Here is a 15,895-nt window from a genome sequence, read left to right on the forward strand (position 1 = left end):
AGTATCCTCTCTCCCAGGGGACCCTCAATATTAGTGTTTCCTCCAGCCAGAATGGAGCTACACCCGATTTATTTTTTTCTTCCCGGCTGTCTGGCGAGGTACAGAGGGCCCCTGGCTGAGACCCCCCTTCCTCCTTTCTCTAGCAAGGCAGGGGCCTTGTGGGAGGGCTTTCAGTCAGGCTCCTGTCATGGACAGACCGTTCGGGGTGGGAGTGATAGACCCCGGATGGTCCTAGCGGGGCTCTCCAAGGGGGTAGGAGCCCGCTCCGCCGACCTGGGCAGTGGTGCCCTTCCCTGTGGGCTGAGGTAAGTCCTACCTGTTTCCGGGATCCCGGCAGCATGGCCAGGGGGTGCAGCTGCTCGGGGTCAGGACGCCGCAACCGCGTCACTTCCGGCACAGGAAACATGGAGCAGCCGCCGCCATGTTGGATGTGGGCGGCGGACCGCGGGATTAGCCCACGCCACGGCCGCTTCTTCACCGGCAACCGTGAGAGGGAGGTCAGCGCGCAGGGACCCCCGGGGGGGGGGGGCCCGCCAGTCCCTGAAAAACCACCGCACTGAGGAGGAGTTCGCAGCAAGGATGGAGGCAGATCTGTCAGGGCCGGGGGAGGCCTGCGGCAAGGTAAGGGACTTTTTGGCCACCACTCATCCCCTTCCCCTCTCCGGGATCCTCGGGCGCCCCCCACTGCTGGCTTTTCAAGGTGTTGGGGGGTGCACGTAGGGCAATCCCTGGGGGCCCCCCGCGGTTGATAAATACCTATGTCTCCTTATCCCCAGATGGGCCCACAGGAGGAGGATAGAGGGGGAAGAGAAGCTCCTTGCAAGCGGAAAAAGAAATGCGCTACTTGCAGAAAGAAGCTGGCAAGCTCCTGGCGGAAGCAACTCTGCCAGGTCTGCATAGATAAGCTTATCAAAAAGGAGTCTGGGTTCCTCTTTAAGGATTTCCTGCAGAATATGACACAAGAGATGTCTAAGACCTTTCAGAGCTTTAGGGAGCAGAGGCCGGGACCAGCCCAGGACGAGCCCCAACCAGGCACTTCAGGCAGTACCCAGGGGGGGAAAAAGAGGAAGCAGGACCAGGCAACTGCTGCAAAGGAGCCGAACCCTCGAGCACTTCGGACTCGGCGGAAGGCGAGATAGAGGATCACAACCCAAAAGCGCAAAGATTTCTTTTTCAGACAGAAGACACGGATGGCCTTCTGAAAGTGATCTACGATACTCTGGATCTGGAGGAGGAACAACAGGACCTCTCTCTCCATGACCAGCTGTACGCAGGGCTACAAACAAGGAGCAGCCGCACATTCCCAGTGCACCCTACCCTATGGTCCACTATAAGGGAGTGGGAAGAGCCGGAAAAGAAGGCTTTCTTTCCCAAGAATCTTATGAGGCGATTCCCGTTCAAAGAAGAAGACGCTTCCGTGTGGGAAACCTGCCCAAAGCCAGATGCCCCTCTTTCTAGAATCTCAAAAGTGACGGACCTGTCCTTCGAGGACGGCGGGTCCCTGAAAGATCCACTGGACCGGAAAGCAGACACATTCCTGAGGAGAGCATGGGAAGCGTCCGCGGTGAACTTCAAGCCAGCAGTAGCGACGACTTTCGTCTCCAGAACTTTGGATGTATGGTTGGGGCAGCTCCGTTCTCACCTGGAACAAGGTACCCCGGCGGAGGAGATCCTGAAATCGCTGCCGGTACTGGAAAAAGCGGTGGTTTTACAGATTCTCAGCTAGATCAACGGTGCTCATAAACTCCGCGAGAAGAGCTATCTGGTTAAAGTCTTGGCAGGGGGACCTTGCCTCTAAGTCCAAACTCTGCGGCCTGCCCTTTGAGGGAAAACTCCTCTTCGGGCTGGAACTAACTTCGGTCCTGGAAACGTCGGCTGATAAAAGGAAAAGCTTCCCAGTCCCCAGCAGGCAAGTAGGACGGAAGGGGTTTCGCCCCAACAGGCAGTACACGACGAGGGGAGACTAGGTTTCAAGGGCAGCGCACAGGCTGGGGCTCGAGGAGAGGCAGGAACAAGTCAAGGGGAAGGGGAGGTTTCCTCTTCAATCCCAACCAGAATAGACCCAAGACCCAGCCCAAGTGACTGGAAAAGCCAGGTGGGAGGAAGGCTGGGACACTTCCACACACAATGGCTGAAGATCACCCAGAACACTTACATTCTAGATGCCATTCACAGAGGTTACAGAATAGAGTTTTCAAGGCCCCCCCCCCTCAAAGATTCTTCACAACACCCCTGCCAAGGGACAGGGAAAAGGCAGATGCATTGGTGGACCTCCTGGAAGGAATGCTCAGGCAGAACGTGATTTGCCAGCTAGAGGAGGAAGAGAGGGGAAGTGGTTTCTACTCCCATTTCTTCCTAAGGAAGAAGGCGTCCGGAACCTACAGGATGATACTAAATCTGAAAAAGGTAAACGAGTTTGTGAGACTCAAGAAGCTCCGCATGGAGACCATACACATGGTGAAGGAACTCCTGTCGCCAGGAGCATTTATGACCTAGATTTGAAGGACGCATATCTGCACGTCCCGATAAGGGAGGAACCGAGGAAGTTTCTGAGGTTTGCGCTGGAAGGCACAAGAAGAACGGTTCTATTTCAGTTCAATGCACTCCCCTTTGGCCTGTCATCAGCTCCAAGGATATTCACCAAGATCCTAGCGGAACCCCTAAGAGTCTTGAGGCTGGAAGGGATAAATATCATTCCCTATTTGGACGACCTGCTTCTATTTGCGGATACAGAAAGAGGCCTGAGATCCCACGTAGAACGCACAATATCTTTTCTAGGGAGCTTGGGGTGGTTGATCGAGGAAAAATCACAGCTAGTACCCTCCAGGAGGATCACGTATTTGGGGTACATCCTGGACTCTGCAAATGCCTGCTCATACCTGACAACGAAAAAAGCTCTCAAACTGCAGCAAGATACGAGGACCTTCCGGAGGATGTCGACCTGCACAGTCAGGACCGCAATGAAGCTAGTCGGGAGCATGACAACCGCAATACCAAGGGTGCAATGGGCACAGCTTCACTCCAGGGTACTACAGAATCACACCCTCTCCCACTGGGATGGCAGCCAAGCAGGTCTAAATTCCAGGATCCGCCTCACGCGCAAGGTGGGGGGACATCAACACCTTGGAGGCAGGAAGGAAATGGAAGCAAGCCAGCCCAGTAAGGATCACCACGGATGCAAGCATGACAGGGTGGGGCGCTCATATGGAGGACTGCCTGGCCCAGGGCAGATGGGATGTAGAAAATTTGAGGAAATCATCGAACTACAAAGAGTTTTTGGCAATCTTCGAAGCGCTTACGGCTTTTCAGGAGAGGATAGAGGGGAGAGAAGTCCAGATCTTATCCGACAACACAACGGCAGTTGCATACTTGAACAGGCAGGGGGGCACGAGATCCCCGAGGCTGATGGAGTTGGCAGGAACCCACCTGAGCTGGGCAGAGAGAAACCTAGAGTCCATCACTGCGGTGCATCTAAAAGGGGATCTGAATCAGTTGGCGGCCCAGTTGAGTCGGAAAGAGGTCACCCAGACAGAATGGTGCCTCAGCCGTACAGCATTCAATCAAATATGCGCCAGATGGGGCACTCCCTCTACGGATCTCTTCGCCAACAGCCAAAACACGAAACTAGAGAGGTACTTCTGCCTGCAGAAGGACCCCAGGAGAGCAGGGATAGATGCGCTATCCCAGCATTGGGAAGGAAACCTCCTCTATGCCTTTCCTCCGTTCAGATTGTTACCAAAGGTGGTACAGAAGAGCCAGTCATCTCAAGCCATGGTCATCCTGATTGCGCCATTTTGGCCCAAAAGATCATGGTTCTCCCGGTTGAGGGAACTAAGCTTAACAGACCCATGGATGATACCACCCTCACACGATTTACTCGCGCAAGGGGGAGTGCTACATCCTCACCCAGAAAGGCTGTCCTTAGCAGCGTGGTTTCTGAACGGGACAGGCTAGCGGAGAAGGGGCTGTCAGAAAGAGTGGTCGCCACCATCTTGGATGGAAGGAAGAAATCGAAAAACGCCATATATGATAAAGTCTGGAAGAAATTTTCCTCCTGGAAGGACAGGAATGAGGCACCGGGGGCCCCCATCTTGCATACAGTGCTTGAATTCCTCCAAGCCGGGGCGGATAAGAACCTGGCTGCCAATACCCTTAAAGTGCAGGTAGCGGCTCTGTCAAACTTTCTGGAGTTGAGGTTGGCGGCAGACCCGTTGATAATCAGGTTCCTGAAGGCTATCTCTAGGCGCCGAGCCCCGTCCACATCGAAATACCCCATATGGGACCTGGGCACAGTCCTGAAGAGTTTTCAGCAAGAACCTTTTGAGCCCACTGGAGGAATGTTCTCTCAGATTTCTAACTCTTAAAACCACCCTCCTTATAGCATTAGTTTCCGCCCGCAGAGTCAGCGAATTGCAAGCTCTATCAGTAATCGAACCATACTGCACGATCATGTTGGACAGAATCATCCTCCGCACAGATTCGGCATTTCTACCTAAGGTCGCGTCACATTTTCATAGGTCACAGGAAATAATAATACCTTCCCTTAACCTCCTTGGCGGTTTTCCCGAGTGTAGCTCGGGGTAGAATTTCTATATCAAGAACGGTAACCCCGAGCTACACTCGGGCTTACTATGCAGCGTTCTCTGGGGGTCCCTGCAGCACTTACCTTGTCCTTCGCTCCCACGATGTGTCCCCTGCAGCGTCCCCGTCCATCTCCTCCGGCGGATGCCGGCATCTGACTTCCGTGTTCCGGTCCCCGTGACGTCGGAACGTTCGGGCGGCGGAACCGGCGGGAAATTTGAAATTTTTAAAAAATGACATTTTTGCTGTCATTGCTTTTTCACTGCATTTCACATACATTTTGTCCCCACTGCTTTGTCCTGTGCCCTGCCTGCATTTTGACTGTTCTTTCTGCCTGGAAACTTAGAAAAGTCCATGGCGGCCAAAAAGCGTCCCTTTACATCAAAAGCGGTTTTAGAACAGCGATAGTAAATCAGAACCACTTGCAGAATTGAGTGATAATGATTTGTGGGGAAATTCGTCATCAGACACTGAAAACGATTTTGCGACTTTGCTCAGCGATGTGCGAATTTGCCTCTGTATTTCAAATTTCAGTGTTTTTGGTTTGATTATATTATTGAATTAAATTTATTATTATTATATTATTATTTTTTATGATTATTTATTAAATTATAATTTATGATTTCGTGTTTCAAGTTTTATCATATTCGGAATGTTTAATAGACTCTTTTTCGGATAGATTTCAGTGAGTTATTCCTAAAAATTACAGCCTACAATTAAAAACTACATATTTCCATGCAAAAAAATGGTACCGCTTTCAGCACAAAATTCCTGACATGATCATACCGCCAGGGAGGTTAATGGCAACCCAGGCGGCACAGAACAGGGGGACTACAGCAAAATCGATGTGAGATGTTTGATTGCATACATCAAGCGCACAAAAACATGGAGGCGTTCGTCCCGTCTTTTCATCCTATTCCAGGGTCCAAAAAAGGGGGACAGCACCTCCAAAGGCACCATCGCAAGGTGGATAAGAGAGGCAATCTCAGAAGGTTATAGAACGGCGGCCCTGTCACCACCGCCCGGCCTAAAAGCACACTCGACCAGGGCAACCACAGCCTCCTGGGCGGAAAAGGTGGGGGCCTCCCCCGGACAGATCTGCAGAGCCGCAACGTGGTCCAGTTTCGCCACCTTCGCTAAGCACTACAGATTGGATCTGATTGGCAGCAAGGACCAGGCATTCGGCAGGAAGGTCCTACAAGCAAGAGGCCCACCCTAGTGTATGTATTTCTATTCAACTCCTCTCAAGTGAAGCTGTCCTAGAAGATGACTTGGGAAAACGCAGTTATTTACCTGTTAACTGTATTTCCAGGAATCTTCTAGGACAGCGTAACTCCCGATTACTGTGTGATTATGTACTGATGTCCAGGCATGTTATAAACCTGTGATGGGTTGTCTCTATTACCGTTTTTTTTAATGCTTTCTCCTAAGCCTTCGGTCATATTCTTATACTGAGGGTCCCCTGGGAGAGAGGATACTTATAAAGGGGAAAAAGGTAGAGCGGGTGTTTCCTGGGAGGAGCCCTATCTCTCAAGTAAAGCTGCCCTAGAAGATTCCTGGAAATACAGTTAACAGGTAAATAACTGCGTTTTCTTCATGTTTTGATTTGGAATAGAATGTGTAGTGTTCCCAATGCATTTGTGTGTATGGAAATAAAAGCTATTAGAAGGATTTTGAGCTTTATTCACCACACTGGTATTATTGAGAGTGAGAGTGTGTGCGCGCACACATACCATAGTTTATAGATGCTATAACTTTCACACAAACCAGTTAATATACCTGTATTGGGATTTTTTTTCTTACTAGACATGTAGCGGAATACATTCTGGTCTAAATTTATGACTAACTTTGAGTTTACTGGATAATTTTTATAACCAAAAGTAAAAAATTTTTTTACATTTTCAGTCTTTTTTCGTTTATATCACAAAGAAAAAAAACATTGGTGATCCAATACCACCATAAAAAAGCTCTATTTGTGTGTAAAAAAAAAAGGCCATAAATTTAGTTTGGGTACAGCATTGCATGACTGTGCAATTACCCGTTGAAATACTGCAGTGCCAAATAGCAAAATTGGCCTGGTCATTAAAGGGGATAAATCTTCCAGGGCAAGTGGTTAACATTCAGCTCTTTCATACATTCAGTTGAGTCAACTTTCTGGTTGAAGGCAGATTGATGCTGATTTACTACAGTTGAGAATGTTCACTGAAGAAGAGATTTACTTTACGTATTCAATCCTGTGCAGATAAAATAAAACACGTGTCTTTCATTGATTGGACAATTGAAGTGAATCTTCAATCTTTACTCATTTAGTAAATCAGCCTATTTGTGTTGCATCTGTTTATGAGGAAACATTTGTTTGGTATAGGATTATATACGATTCTGTAACCTTTTTTGCCTTTGGTACACATATATGCGGCCCCACTGGACAGGACTTTTTTCCGTGGGGCTGCTAATTTGCATATATGTCTTTTTGTTGGGGACACGAGGGCACAGCACACGATCAGGGGCGGCGGACACGAGGGCACAGCACGCGGTCAGCGGCTGCGGACACGAGGGTACAGCACGCGGTCAGACACGAGGGTACAGCATGCGGTCGGGGCAGCGAACACGAGGGTACAGCACACGGTCAGACACGAGTGAAACAGCAGACAATGAACACGAGGGCACAGCACGTGGTCAGAGAAGGCGGCCACAAGGGTACAAACACCCAGTGAGAGATGGCAGCCACGAGGGCACAGCACGTGGTCAGAAGTGGCGGACAAGGTTACAAGCACGTAGTAAGACACGGCGGACACGGGGGCACAAGCACGCGGTCAAATGCGGCGAGCACGTGGTCATAGACAGAGAACACAAGGGTACAAGCACGCAGTCAGGCGCGATGGTACAAGCACATGGTCATAGACAGAGAACTTGAGGGTACAAGCAGACGGCGAACACAAGGGTACAAGCACGCGGTCAGACGTGGCGAACACGAGGATACAAGCACGCGGTCAGACGTGGCGAACACGAGAGTACAAGCACGCGGTCAGACACAAGGGTACAAACAAATGGTCATAGATGGAAAACACGAGGGTACAAGCACGCGGTCATAGACGGAGAACACGAGGGTACCAGCAGATGGCCAGAGATGGCGGACACGAGAGTACAAGCACGCGGTCATAGACGTAGAACACGAGGGTACAAGCAGACAGCCAGAGACAGCGGACACGAGGGCGCAAGCACACGGTCAGAGGCGGCGAACACGAGGGCACAAGCAAGCGGTGCATGATCATAGACGGAGAACACGAGAGTACAAACACGCGGTCATACACAGAGAACGCCAGGGTACAAGCATGCGGTCAGAGACGCAGAACACGAGATTACAAGCATGCGGTCAGACACGAGGGTACAAACACATGGTCATAGACGGAGAACACAAGGGTACAAGCAGAAAGCCAGGGACGGCGGACACAAGGGTAAAAGCACGCGGTCAGAGACGGAGAACACGAGGGTAAAAGCACGCGGTCAGAGACGGCAGACAGGGATTCTGTATGACATCCTGGTACCCCCAGCAGTAGGCCGTAGCTCCGGCAGTGCAACCTTCACATCCCTGCCACCCGACACCCTCAGTCAAATGTAAAATGCACCTAAATCATTGCGCATGCCCGGCATGCATACAGTATCACAGCAGAGGATGTATCCATCTCTATGGACACCAGGCCCCGCCCCAGCTGTCCCGGCCCGTGTAGCGCCCCTAGCGGCAGCCCTCAGTCATGTCAGTGGTGGTGGTGTAGAGTGTCCACTGTACCGTTACCGGAGCGTCTCCCCCCGCAGAAGATGGCGGAACTGTCTCCGGTGCTGCCCTCGCACAGGGGTGGAGGGAGCCGTCTCGGGTACACGGTATTCCCCGGCTCGGAGGGGGAGTCTGAGGCCGAGCTGTCCCTGAGCCTGGCCCGCACTAAGACCCGCTCATACGGTAGCACGGCCAGTGTGACCACCCCCTGGGCTGAGCGCTTCATCGAGCACACCGTCAGCCCCAGCGATACTCTGCAGGGGATCGCTCTGAAGTACGGAGTGACGGTAAGCCTGGGCCTGGACCGGGGGTGGGGGAGGGGAAGACCTCATTCTCTATGGAGTCATGTGTATTCTGTATAGGAGGTCATGGTGACCCCAGACATCACTTCTCCCCAGGGGTCACACTATTGCCTACCTGCTGAATCATCCGTCAGCCTTCATATGACATGTGATGATGGTGACCCCGGGATATAGCACAGGACCCCGCCGCCCTCTCTGTCATCACCCAGTAAAAACGCCCCGAGCTCTGCACCTGGAAAAGGTACTGGGGCCTCTTCTGCGCTCTTGTCATGCGTAGGCCGGCCATTCAAATGAATTGGTTGCTCAATGCGCATTGTGCAAAAAGCGTGCGTTCCCGCTACACCAGGTGTGAATGGCTCCTGTATGAAGCTCCAATCACACCTGAGCTTTTGTAGCGCCAATGTCCAGAACGCTCGCGGAGAAAAAAATCAATATTACTCTATGGAGATGGTTCACGGCTCCACTCCAAGTCGCCTGAAGCAGAACACCTAAAGCACAAAAAAGTTTTGGAACTACTTTTTGTAGCTCCATTAAGGCAGATTTATGCGTTTTTATTCTCATAGAAATATATAGAAACGCGCAAATCACTAAATTTTATGCACTTTTGTGTGTTTTGTGCGACCAATAGCAGCTTATCTGGCATGGCAACAATTGATGTCACAGATGAAAATTTTCTCTATTAAAAAGCATTTTTCTTAGTTTCTTTTATAACATTTTTGCAAAAAAAGTAATTTTTCTCCTTCACTGATGTTCATAGATGGGCACTGATGAGACGGCACTGTTGGGTCTGCGCTGATTCAGTGTAAATGTTCCCTGTCAAAATTGTCAGAACTGAAGCCTGAACAATTAGCGCATAAAATCGCACAACAAAACGTGAAAAAATGCACAAAAACGCCAGAACTCAAGCCTGAAAACACCTGAACTAATCGCGACAAAAGCGTTGCGCTCAGATGTGAATGGAGCCTGAAGGCCGGAGTCTGGGGGGCCAATCGGGAGGAATGAGATGACAAGCACACTGCGCGTTCCCTCACTCCTTCCCACAACACTCAGGTGCCAGCGTGGCAGACAAGACATCTTTCAGGCTCCATTTACACTAGGGCATTTCAAATCTCGGGTGGAATCAACGCAATTCGAAAACCCGCTATGGAAGTCTGAAACCGTGCAATCTCGTGTTCAGGTGCAATTCATTTCAGTGTCACCTGAAAACGTAGGGTGGTGCGTTTTTACACAGGGCAAACGCGCCGCGCTTGTACAAACAAAATCACGGGATGTGTAACGCCCCAAAACATTTTATTTTGTTTGTGGGATCGCTGCAAAAACACCCTGCGTTTTCAGGTGCCATTGAAATGAATGGCACCTGAACATGCGATTGCACGTTTTCACACTTTCACAATGCGTTTTCAAATCGCGGTCATTGCACCCGCGATTTGAAACACCCTAGTGTGAATGGAGCCTCATTGTAAATGGAATATTTCATGCGTTCTTTGCATGTTCACAGAACCCACAGATAGGAGTGGAGCCTTAAAGGAGAACCCCCCCTAGATTTTTTGGGGGGGCGCTTACCTGGTTTCATCAGGTTTCCACTCCCACTTTCGGTCAGATCACCATGGCAATCCACTGAAGGTTCTCTCCCTCCCCCCTCCCCGCAGCCTTATAGGACACACCACAGGTCCCAGAAGGCTGTGGGACCATTCACAAAGCGCAGCGTGACTCGCACATGCTCAGTGGGGAGGCAGCTGTGAAGCTGCAAGGAGTCATGGCCGGCTGCCCACAGTTAACATGCCTGCAGAAAAAAGCACTGGACTGCATTTGGTGTGAACCAGCTTTAAGCCTACTTCCACACTGCTCTGTTGTGTAAAAAAAAAAAAAAAGCATGTGTTTTCCTGTGTTTCTGGTGTGTTTTGCACCAGTGGAAAAAGTGACTCAAAAAATGCACCAAACGCCGATTGCTCTTCAAAGACTAGTGAGTGCTCACATGAAGAAGCCTTAAATATATATGTGACATAAAAGATGGAGTCACTTTTAACCACTTATGTACCAGCCTGTATTAGCCTTTCATTACCAGGACAGATGAGCTCAGGGGTTCTTCCTGCTCATCTCTAAGGCCCTTTTCACACAGGCCTCATCTCGTTTTGCTCAGCCTGGTATCTGTCCTCTGATCCCCTGCTGAGCTGAGCAGAGCTTCCGGATGACAGTACCATGTCCGCTCCGCTTCTGCAGAACAGATACAGCATGCTTTGGTCTATGGGCAGTCAGAGGTAAACAGACTGGTTGTTCATTTACACCCTACTGCCATCCGATCCGGGCAGACGGAAGGGAACAGATCTCCCTTCTGTTTGTTTGTGCCATATCGGATCGGAGGTAGCTGGGTGTAAATGGACACAAGCCCATTTACATCCGACTACTCGTAGAGGAGAATGGAGGTTCTGATCAGGTCTGTTTGAAAATGGAAAGGTGAACCTGACAGAACCGCTTGTATGAAAGGGACCTTACCTATACTCATTTTTTTTTTGTACACCGATGTACCGCAGGCCAGGTCATTCCAACTCCTCTCTCCACAGCCTTCTGTCTGCATGAGCTGCCAAACAGGAATGACCCGGCCTGCAGCTTATTGGAGTTTAAAAAAAAAAAAGGGCCCAGGATTGGCCAGAAATACATTTGCGGAAGGCCCAAGCTCATCCACATATGTGGCTGAAATGCTACCCCCCAAGAAGCAATCCAAGGTGGATCATTTTTCGAAAGGCATTTGACAGGTGGAGAGGAGGTGATATATCACCTCCCTGCCTGTTTTATCCTTCAAAATGGTGACCCAGCGCATTGCACATGGTTGCATGGTGGTTACGGTACAACCCCTTTCACTTAAATGGGATGCGTTTGGTGGTGGTACTACCATACGTGCCAATAGCTACATACTGTATCATTTGTGCTGTGGCATGTGTATAGTTTTGAGTGGCTGCATGCCAAAGTTTAGGAGGGTGACCAGACGGCAGTAAAGTCATGGCTCAACTGTCTACTTTTACCATCCACTTGCTGTCTGTGTGAACAAGCTCTAAGGGACGCAGTAAAAGCCCACAGGTTTGCCACCCCCCCAACCGCTACCCCCTTTAGCTGCAGCAGAGGCAGTGGTCAGGGGTGTACACATGCTGCAACCTCAATGCTTTGCTTTAAGCTGCAGCAATAATTTTACCTGCTTTTGAAGGGTATAACATCCGCCAAACATGACCAGTTTTAGTGAATGGAAGCTCCCTGCAACCGCGTGAAATGCACATTGTTGTTATTATTATTATTCAGTATTTATATAGCGCCAACAGTTTGCTCAGCGCTGTACATTATAGTGGGAGACAATACATGAGACAGTACAGTAACAATACAATAAAATACACGAGGGGTTCGAGGGCCCTGCTCCTTGGAGCTTACAATCTAGGAGGGAGGGGAGAGTGGTACAGGAGGAAATAGCTGTGGGGGATGGAGTGGTAGGAAGAGTGGAGGAGATCAGCAGTTAGGTGAGGGTGGGGTAGGGTGGGGTAGGCTTCTCTGAAGAGATGGGTTTTCAGGGTGTGCCTAAAGGTGAGGAGGGTAGGTGACAGTCTGATGGATTGGGGTAGTGAGTTCCAGAGGATGGGGGAAGCCCTGGAGGCGGGCATGGGAGGAGGAGACCAGGGAACTAGAGAGTAGTAGGTCTTGTGAGGAGCGGAGAGTGCATTTTGGGTGGTATTTGGATATCAGGTCGGTGATGTAGTTTGGGTCAGTGTTATGAACAGCTTTGTACGTCAATATTAGCATTTTGAATTTTATCCGTTGGGAAATCGGAAACAAGTGGAAGGATTGGCAGAGGTTGTGGCATATTTGTGCAGGGATCAAGGGGTTAAAGCAGGCAGTGAGGAAGCAACATAATGCATCCTCACCACCTTCTAAATGCTCTCTGTTTGGACTAGGATCCAACTGAGTGCACCCCCAGAACAACACAGCTCTGCAATTATGCAGCACACGAGTATTATTATTATTATTATTACATCTAGTTTATATAGCGCCAAAGGGTTTGCTCAGCGCTGTACAATAGAGGGGTGGACAATACATGAAACATTACAGCAACTACAAACAGCACACGAGGGGTTATACGGCCCTACTTTTTCGAGCTTACAATCTAGGAGATTGTAAGCTCGAAAGAGTAGGGCCCTATAACCCCTGAAGAAATCTTCAGGAGGGCAACAACTTGCCCTCCTGAAGATTTACCCCCCTTCCTGACCAGGCCATTTTTTGCTGTTCGCACTGCACGGTCGTGCAGTGCTATACCCAAATGAAATTTATGTCCTTTTTTCACACAAATAGCGCTTTCTTTTGGTGGTATTTGATCACCTCTGCGGTTTTTATTTTTTGCGCTATAAACAAAAAAAGACCCTAACGTTTTTCACTTTTGGTTATAAAATATATCCAATAAACTCAAAGTTAGTCATAAATTTAGGCTAAAATGTATTCTGTTACATGTCTAACAAAAATCTCAATTCCTGCATATTAATTGGTTTGTGTGAAAGTTATAGTGTCTACTAACTATGGTATATATATTGGAATATACGGAGCTTTTACTTTCTGACTGCCTATCACATTTCTTGGGGTGCTAAAATGCCAGGGCAGTACAACCCCCCCCCGCCCAAATGACCCCTTTTTGGAAAGTAGACACCCCAAGGATTTTGTAGAGAGGCATGTTGAGTCCATTGAACATTTTATTTTTTGACACCAATTTTTTGAATATGCCAATTTTTTTTTTTTTTGTTACACAAAGTGACACTTAGCTGATATATTGCTCACACAAGCCATGGGTATATGTGGAACAACACCCCAAAATACATTCTTCTACTTCTACCGAGTATATGGATACCACATGTGTGAGACTTTTTGGCAGCCTAGCTACATACAGGCCCCCAAAATCCAATGACCAGCTCCAGGCTTTCAAAGGGCTTTATTTCCTCATGTCACTTCCCCACTACCTATCACAGTTTCGGAGGCTCTAAAACGCCAGGATAGTAAACCCCCCTCCCCCCCAGATGACTCCTTTTCGGAAAGTAGACACCCCAAGGAATTTGATAAGAGTAATGGTGAGTATTTTACAGATATCATTTTTGTCACAGGGATTTGAAATAGAAAAAAAAAAAAATTTTCCAAAAACGTGGCAACAAATGAGATCTGCAAAACACTCACCATGCCTCTTAGAAAATACCTTGGAGTGTCTACTTTCCAAAAAGGGGTCATTTGGAAGGGGGGGGGCTTCTACTATTCTGGCATTTCAGGGCCAACATTAGAAGCTTATGCCACATACCACCCACTCTTGAAGACCAAGCCTTTTCTGACACTTTTTTTTTTCACATGAAAAAACTTTTTTTGCTAGAAAATTACTTTCAACCCCCAAACATTATATATTTTTTTAAAGCCCTAGAGAATAAAATGGTGAGTGTTGAAATTTTTTACGTCACACAGTATTTGCGCAGCAATTTTTCAAACACAAATCTTTTGGGAAAAATACATTTTTTAGAATTTTAATTCACAAAAACACAATATATTGCCCAATTGTTTGATAAAATATAAAAGATGATGTTACGCTGAGTAAATGTATACCAAACATGACATGCTTTAAAATTGCGCAAGCCCCTGCAATGGCAACAAAGTACATACATATTTGTTATTAATAGGCAATGCTTTAAAAGCCTTTACCAGTCACCAATTTATATTTACACAAGAGATCTAGTGCTAGAATTACTCTCCTCGATCTGACGTTCGCGGTGATACCTCACATGCATGGTACAACCACTGGGTCAACGCTTGCGCACGCAGGTGTGCTTGCTCAGGGGGGCAAGGATGCTATTTTTTTAAATTATTTTTACACTGTCCCTTTCATATTTTTTTTTTTTATCACTTTTAATGCTATCACAGGGTATGCAAATATCCCCTATAGCTTCAATAGGAATTGTCATACATTCTTTTTTGAGAAATGTGGGGTCTATGAGACTCTAGATATCTCCTCTGCCCTTACATTATCTAAACTCACCAAGATCGGTGTGATCAGATGCTTTCCCAATTTACAAATGGTGCTGTTAAAGTCCGGCGCAATGGAAATTATGAAATGCTTGTAGATTCCGGTCTCTTAGACGATACAGATGATTGGAGCCATTCTGGTCTCTGATCAGCTCTATAGTCAGCCAGCGGATCTGCGGGTGCATTTTCAGATTCCCCTGTGGGACAGCAGAGCCCAAGAAAACTGTGCAAGGCAGCAGGAGATAGGGTGGGGGTTGTCCCTTCCCGCTGCTTGTAAAAACAATTCAGCAGCTAATTGGCCACTAGGATTGTTTTTACATGAAAGCCAACCGCCAGCTGAAAAAAACGATACCAGGATGATGCCTGTAGCTGCAGGCATCATGGTATAACCACTCAAAGTCCAGCAACGTACCAGTACATTGCTGGTCCATGTTGGGCATATACAGTCAGGTCCATAAATATTGGGACATGGACACAATTCTAACATTTTTGGCTCTATACACCACCACAATGGATTTGAAATGAAATGAATAAGATGTGCTTTAACTGCAGACTGTCAGCTTTAATTTGAGGGTATTTACATCCAAATCTGGTGACCGGTGTAGGAATTACAACAGTTTGCATATGTGCCTCCCACTTGTTAAGGGACCAAAAGTAATAGGACAATTGGCTTCTCAGCTGTTCCATGGCCAGGTGTGTGTTATTCCCTCATTATCCCAATTACAATGAGCAGATTAAAGGTTCAGAGTTCATTTCAAGTGTGCTATTTGCATTTGGAATCTGTTGCTGTCAACTCTCAAGATGAGATCCAAAGAGCTGTCACTATCAGTGAAGCAAGCCATCATTAGGCTGAAAAAACAAAACAACACCATCAGAGAGATAACAAAAGCATTAGGCGTGGCCTAAACAACTGTTTGGAACATTCTTAAAAAGAAGGAACGCATCGGTGAGCTCAGCAACACCAAAAGACCCGGAAGACCACAGAAAACAACTGTGGTGGATGACCAAAGAATTCTTTCTCTGGTGAAGAAAACACACTTCACAACAGTTGGCCAGATCAAGAACACTCTCCAGGAGGTAGGTGCATGTGTGTCAAAGTCACCAATCAAGAGAAGACTTCACCAGAGTGAATACAGAGGGTTCACCACAAGATGTAAACCATTGGTGAGCCTCAAAAACAGGAAGGCCAGATTAGAGTTTGCCAAACGACATC

The 15,895-nt window shown here is 48.1% G+C and overlaps 1 protein-coding gene across 1 annotated transcript in view; it reads left to right on the plus strand.

Moving 5' to 3' along the window:
• The first annotated feature begins 8,301 nt into the window (after positions 1 to 8,301).
• The window catches only part of LYSMD2 (LysM domain containing 2), a 49,880-nt gene continuing 42,286 nt past the window's right edge, over positions 8,302 to 15,895 (plus strand). Inside the window, exon 1 of the mRNA XM_089666822.1 lies at positions 8,302 to 8,640. Coding sequence (XP_089522948.1) covers positions 8,398 to 8,640 — 243 coding nt within the window. The 5' untranslated portion in view covers positions 8,302 to 8,397. The remainder of the gene's footprint in view (positions 8,641 to 15,895) is intronic.

The sequence above is a fragment of the Staurois parvus genome, unplaced genomic scaffold (assembly GCF_062004578.1).
Source record: "Staurois parvus isolate SC_StPar_1 unplaced genomic scaffold, SC_StPar_1.0 ptg002864l, whole genome shotgun sequence".
Taxonomy (NCBI): Eukaryota; Metazoa; Chordata; class Amphibia; order Anura; family Ranidae; genus Staurois; species Staurois parvus.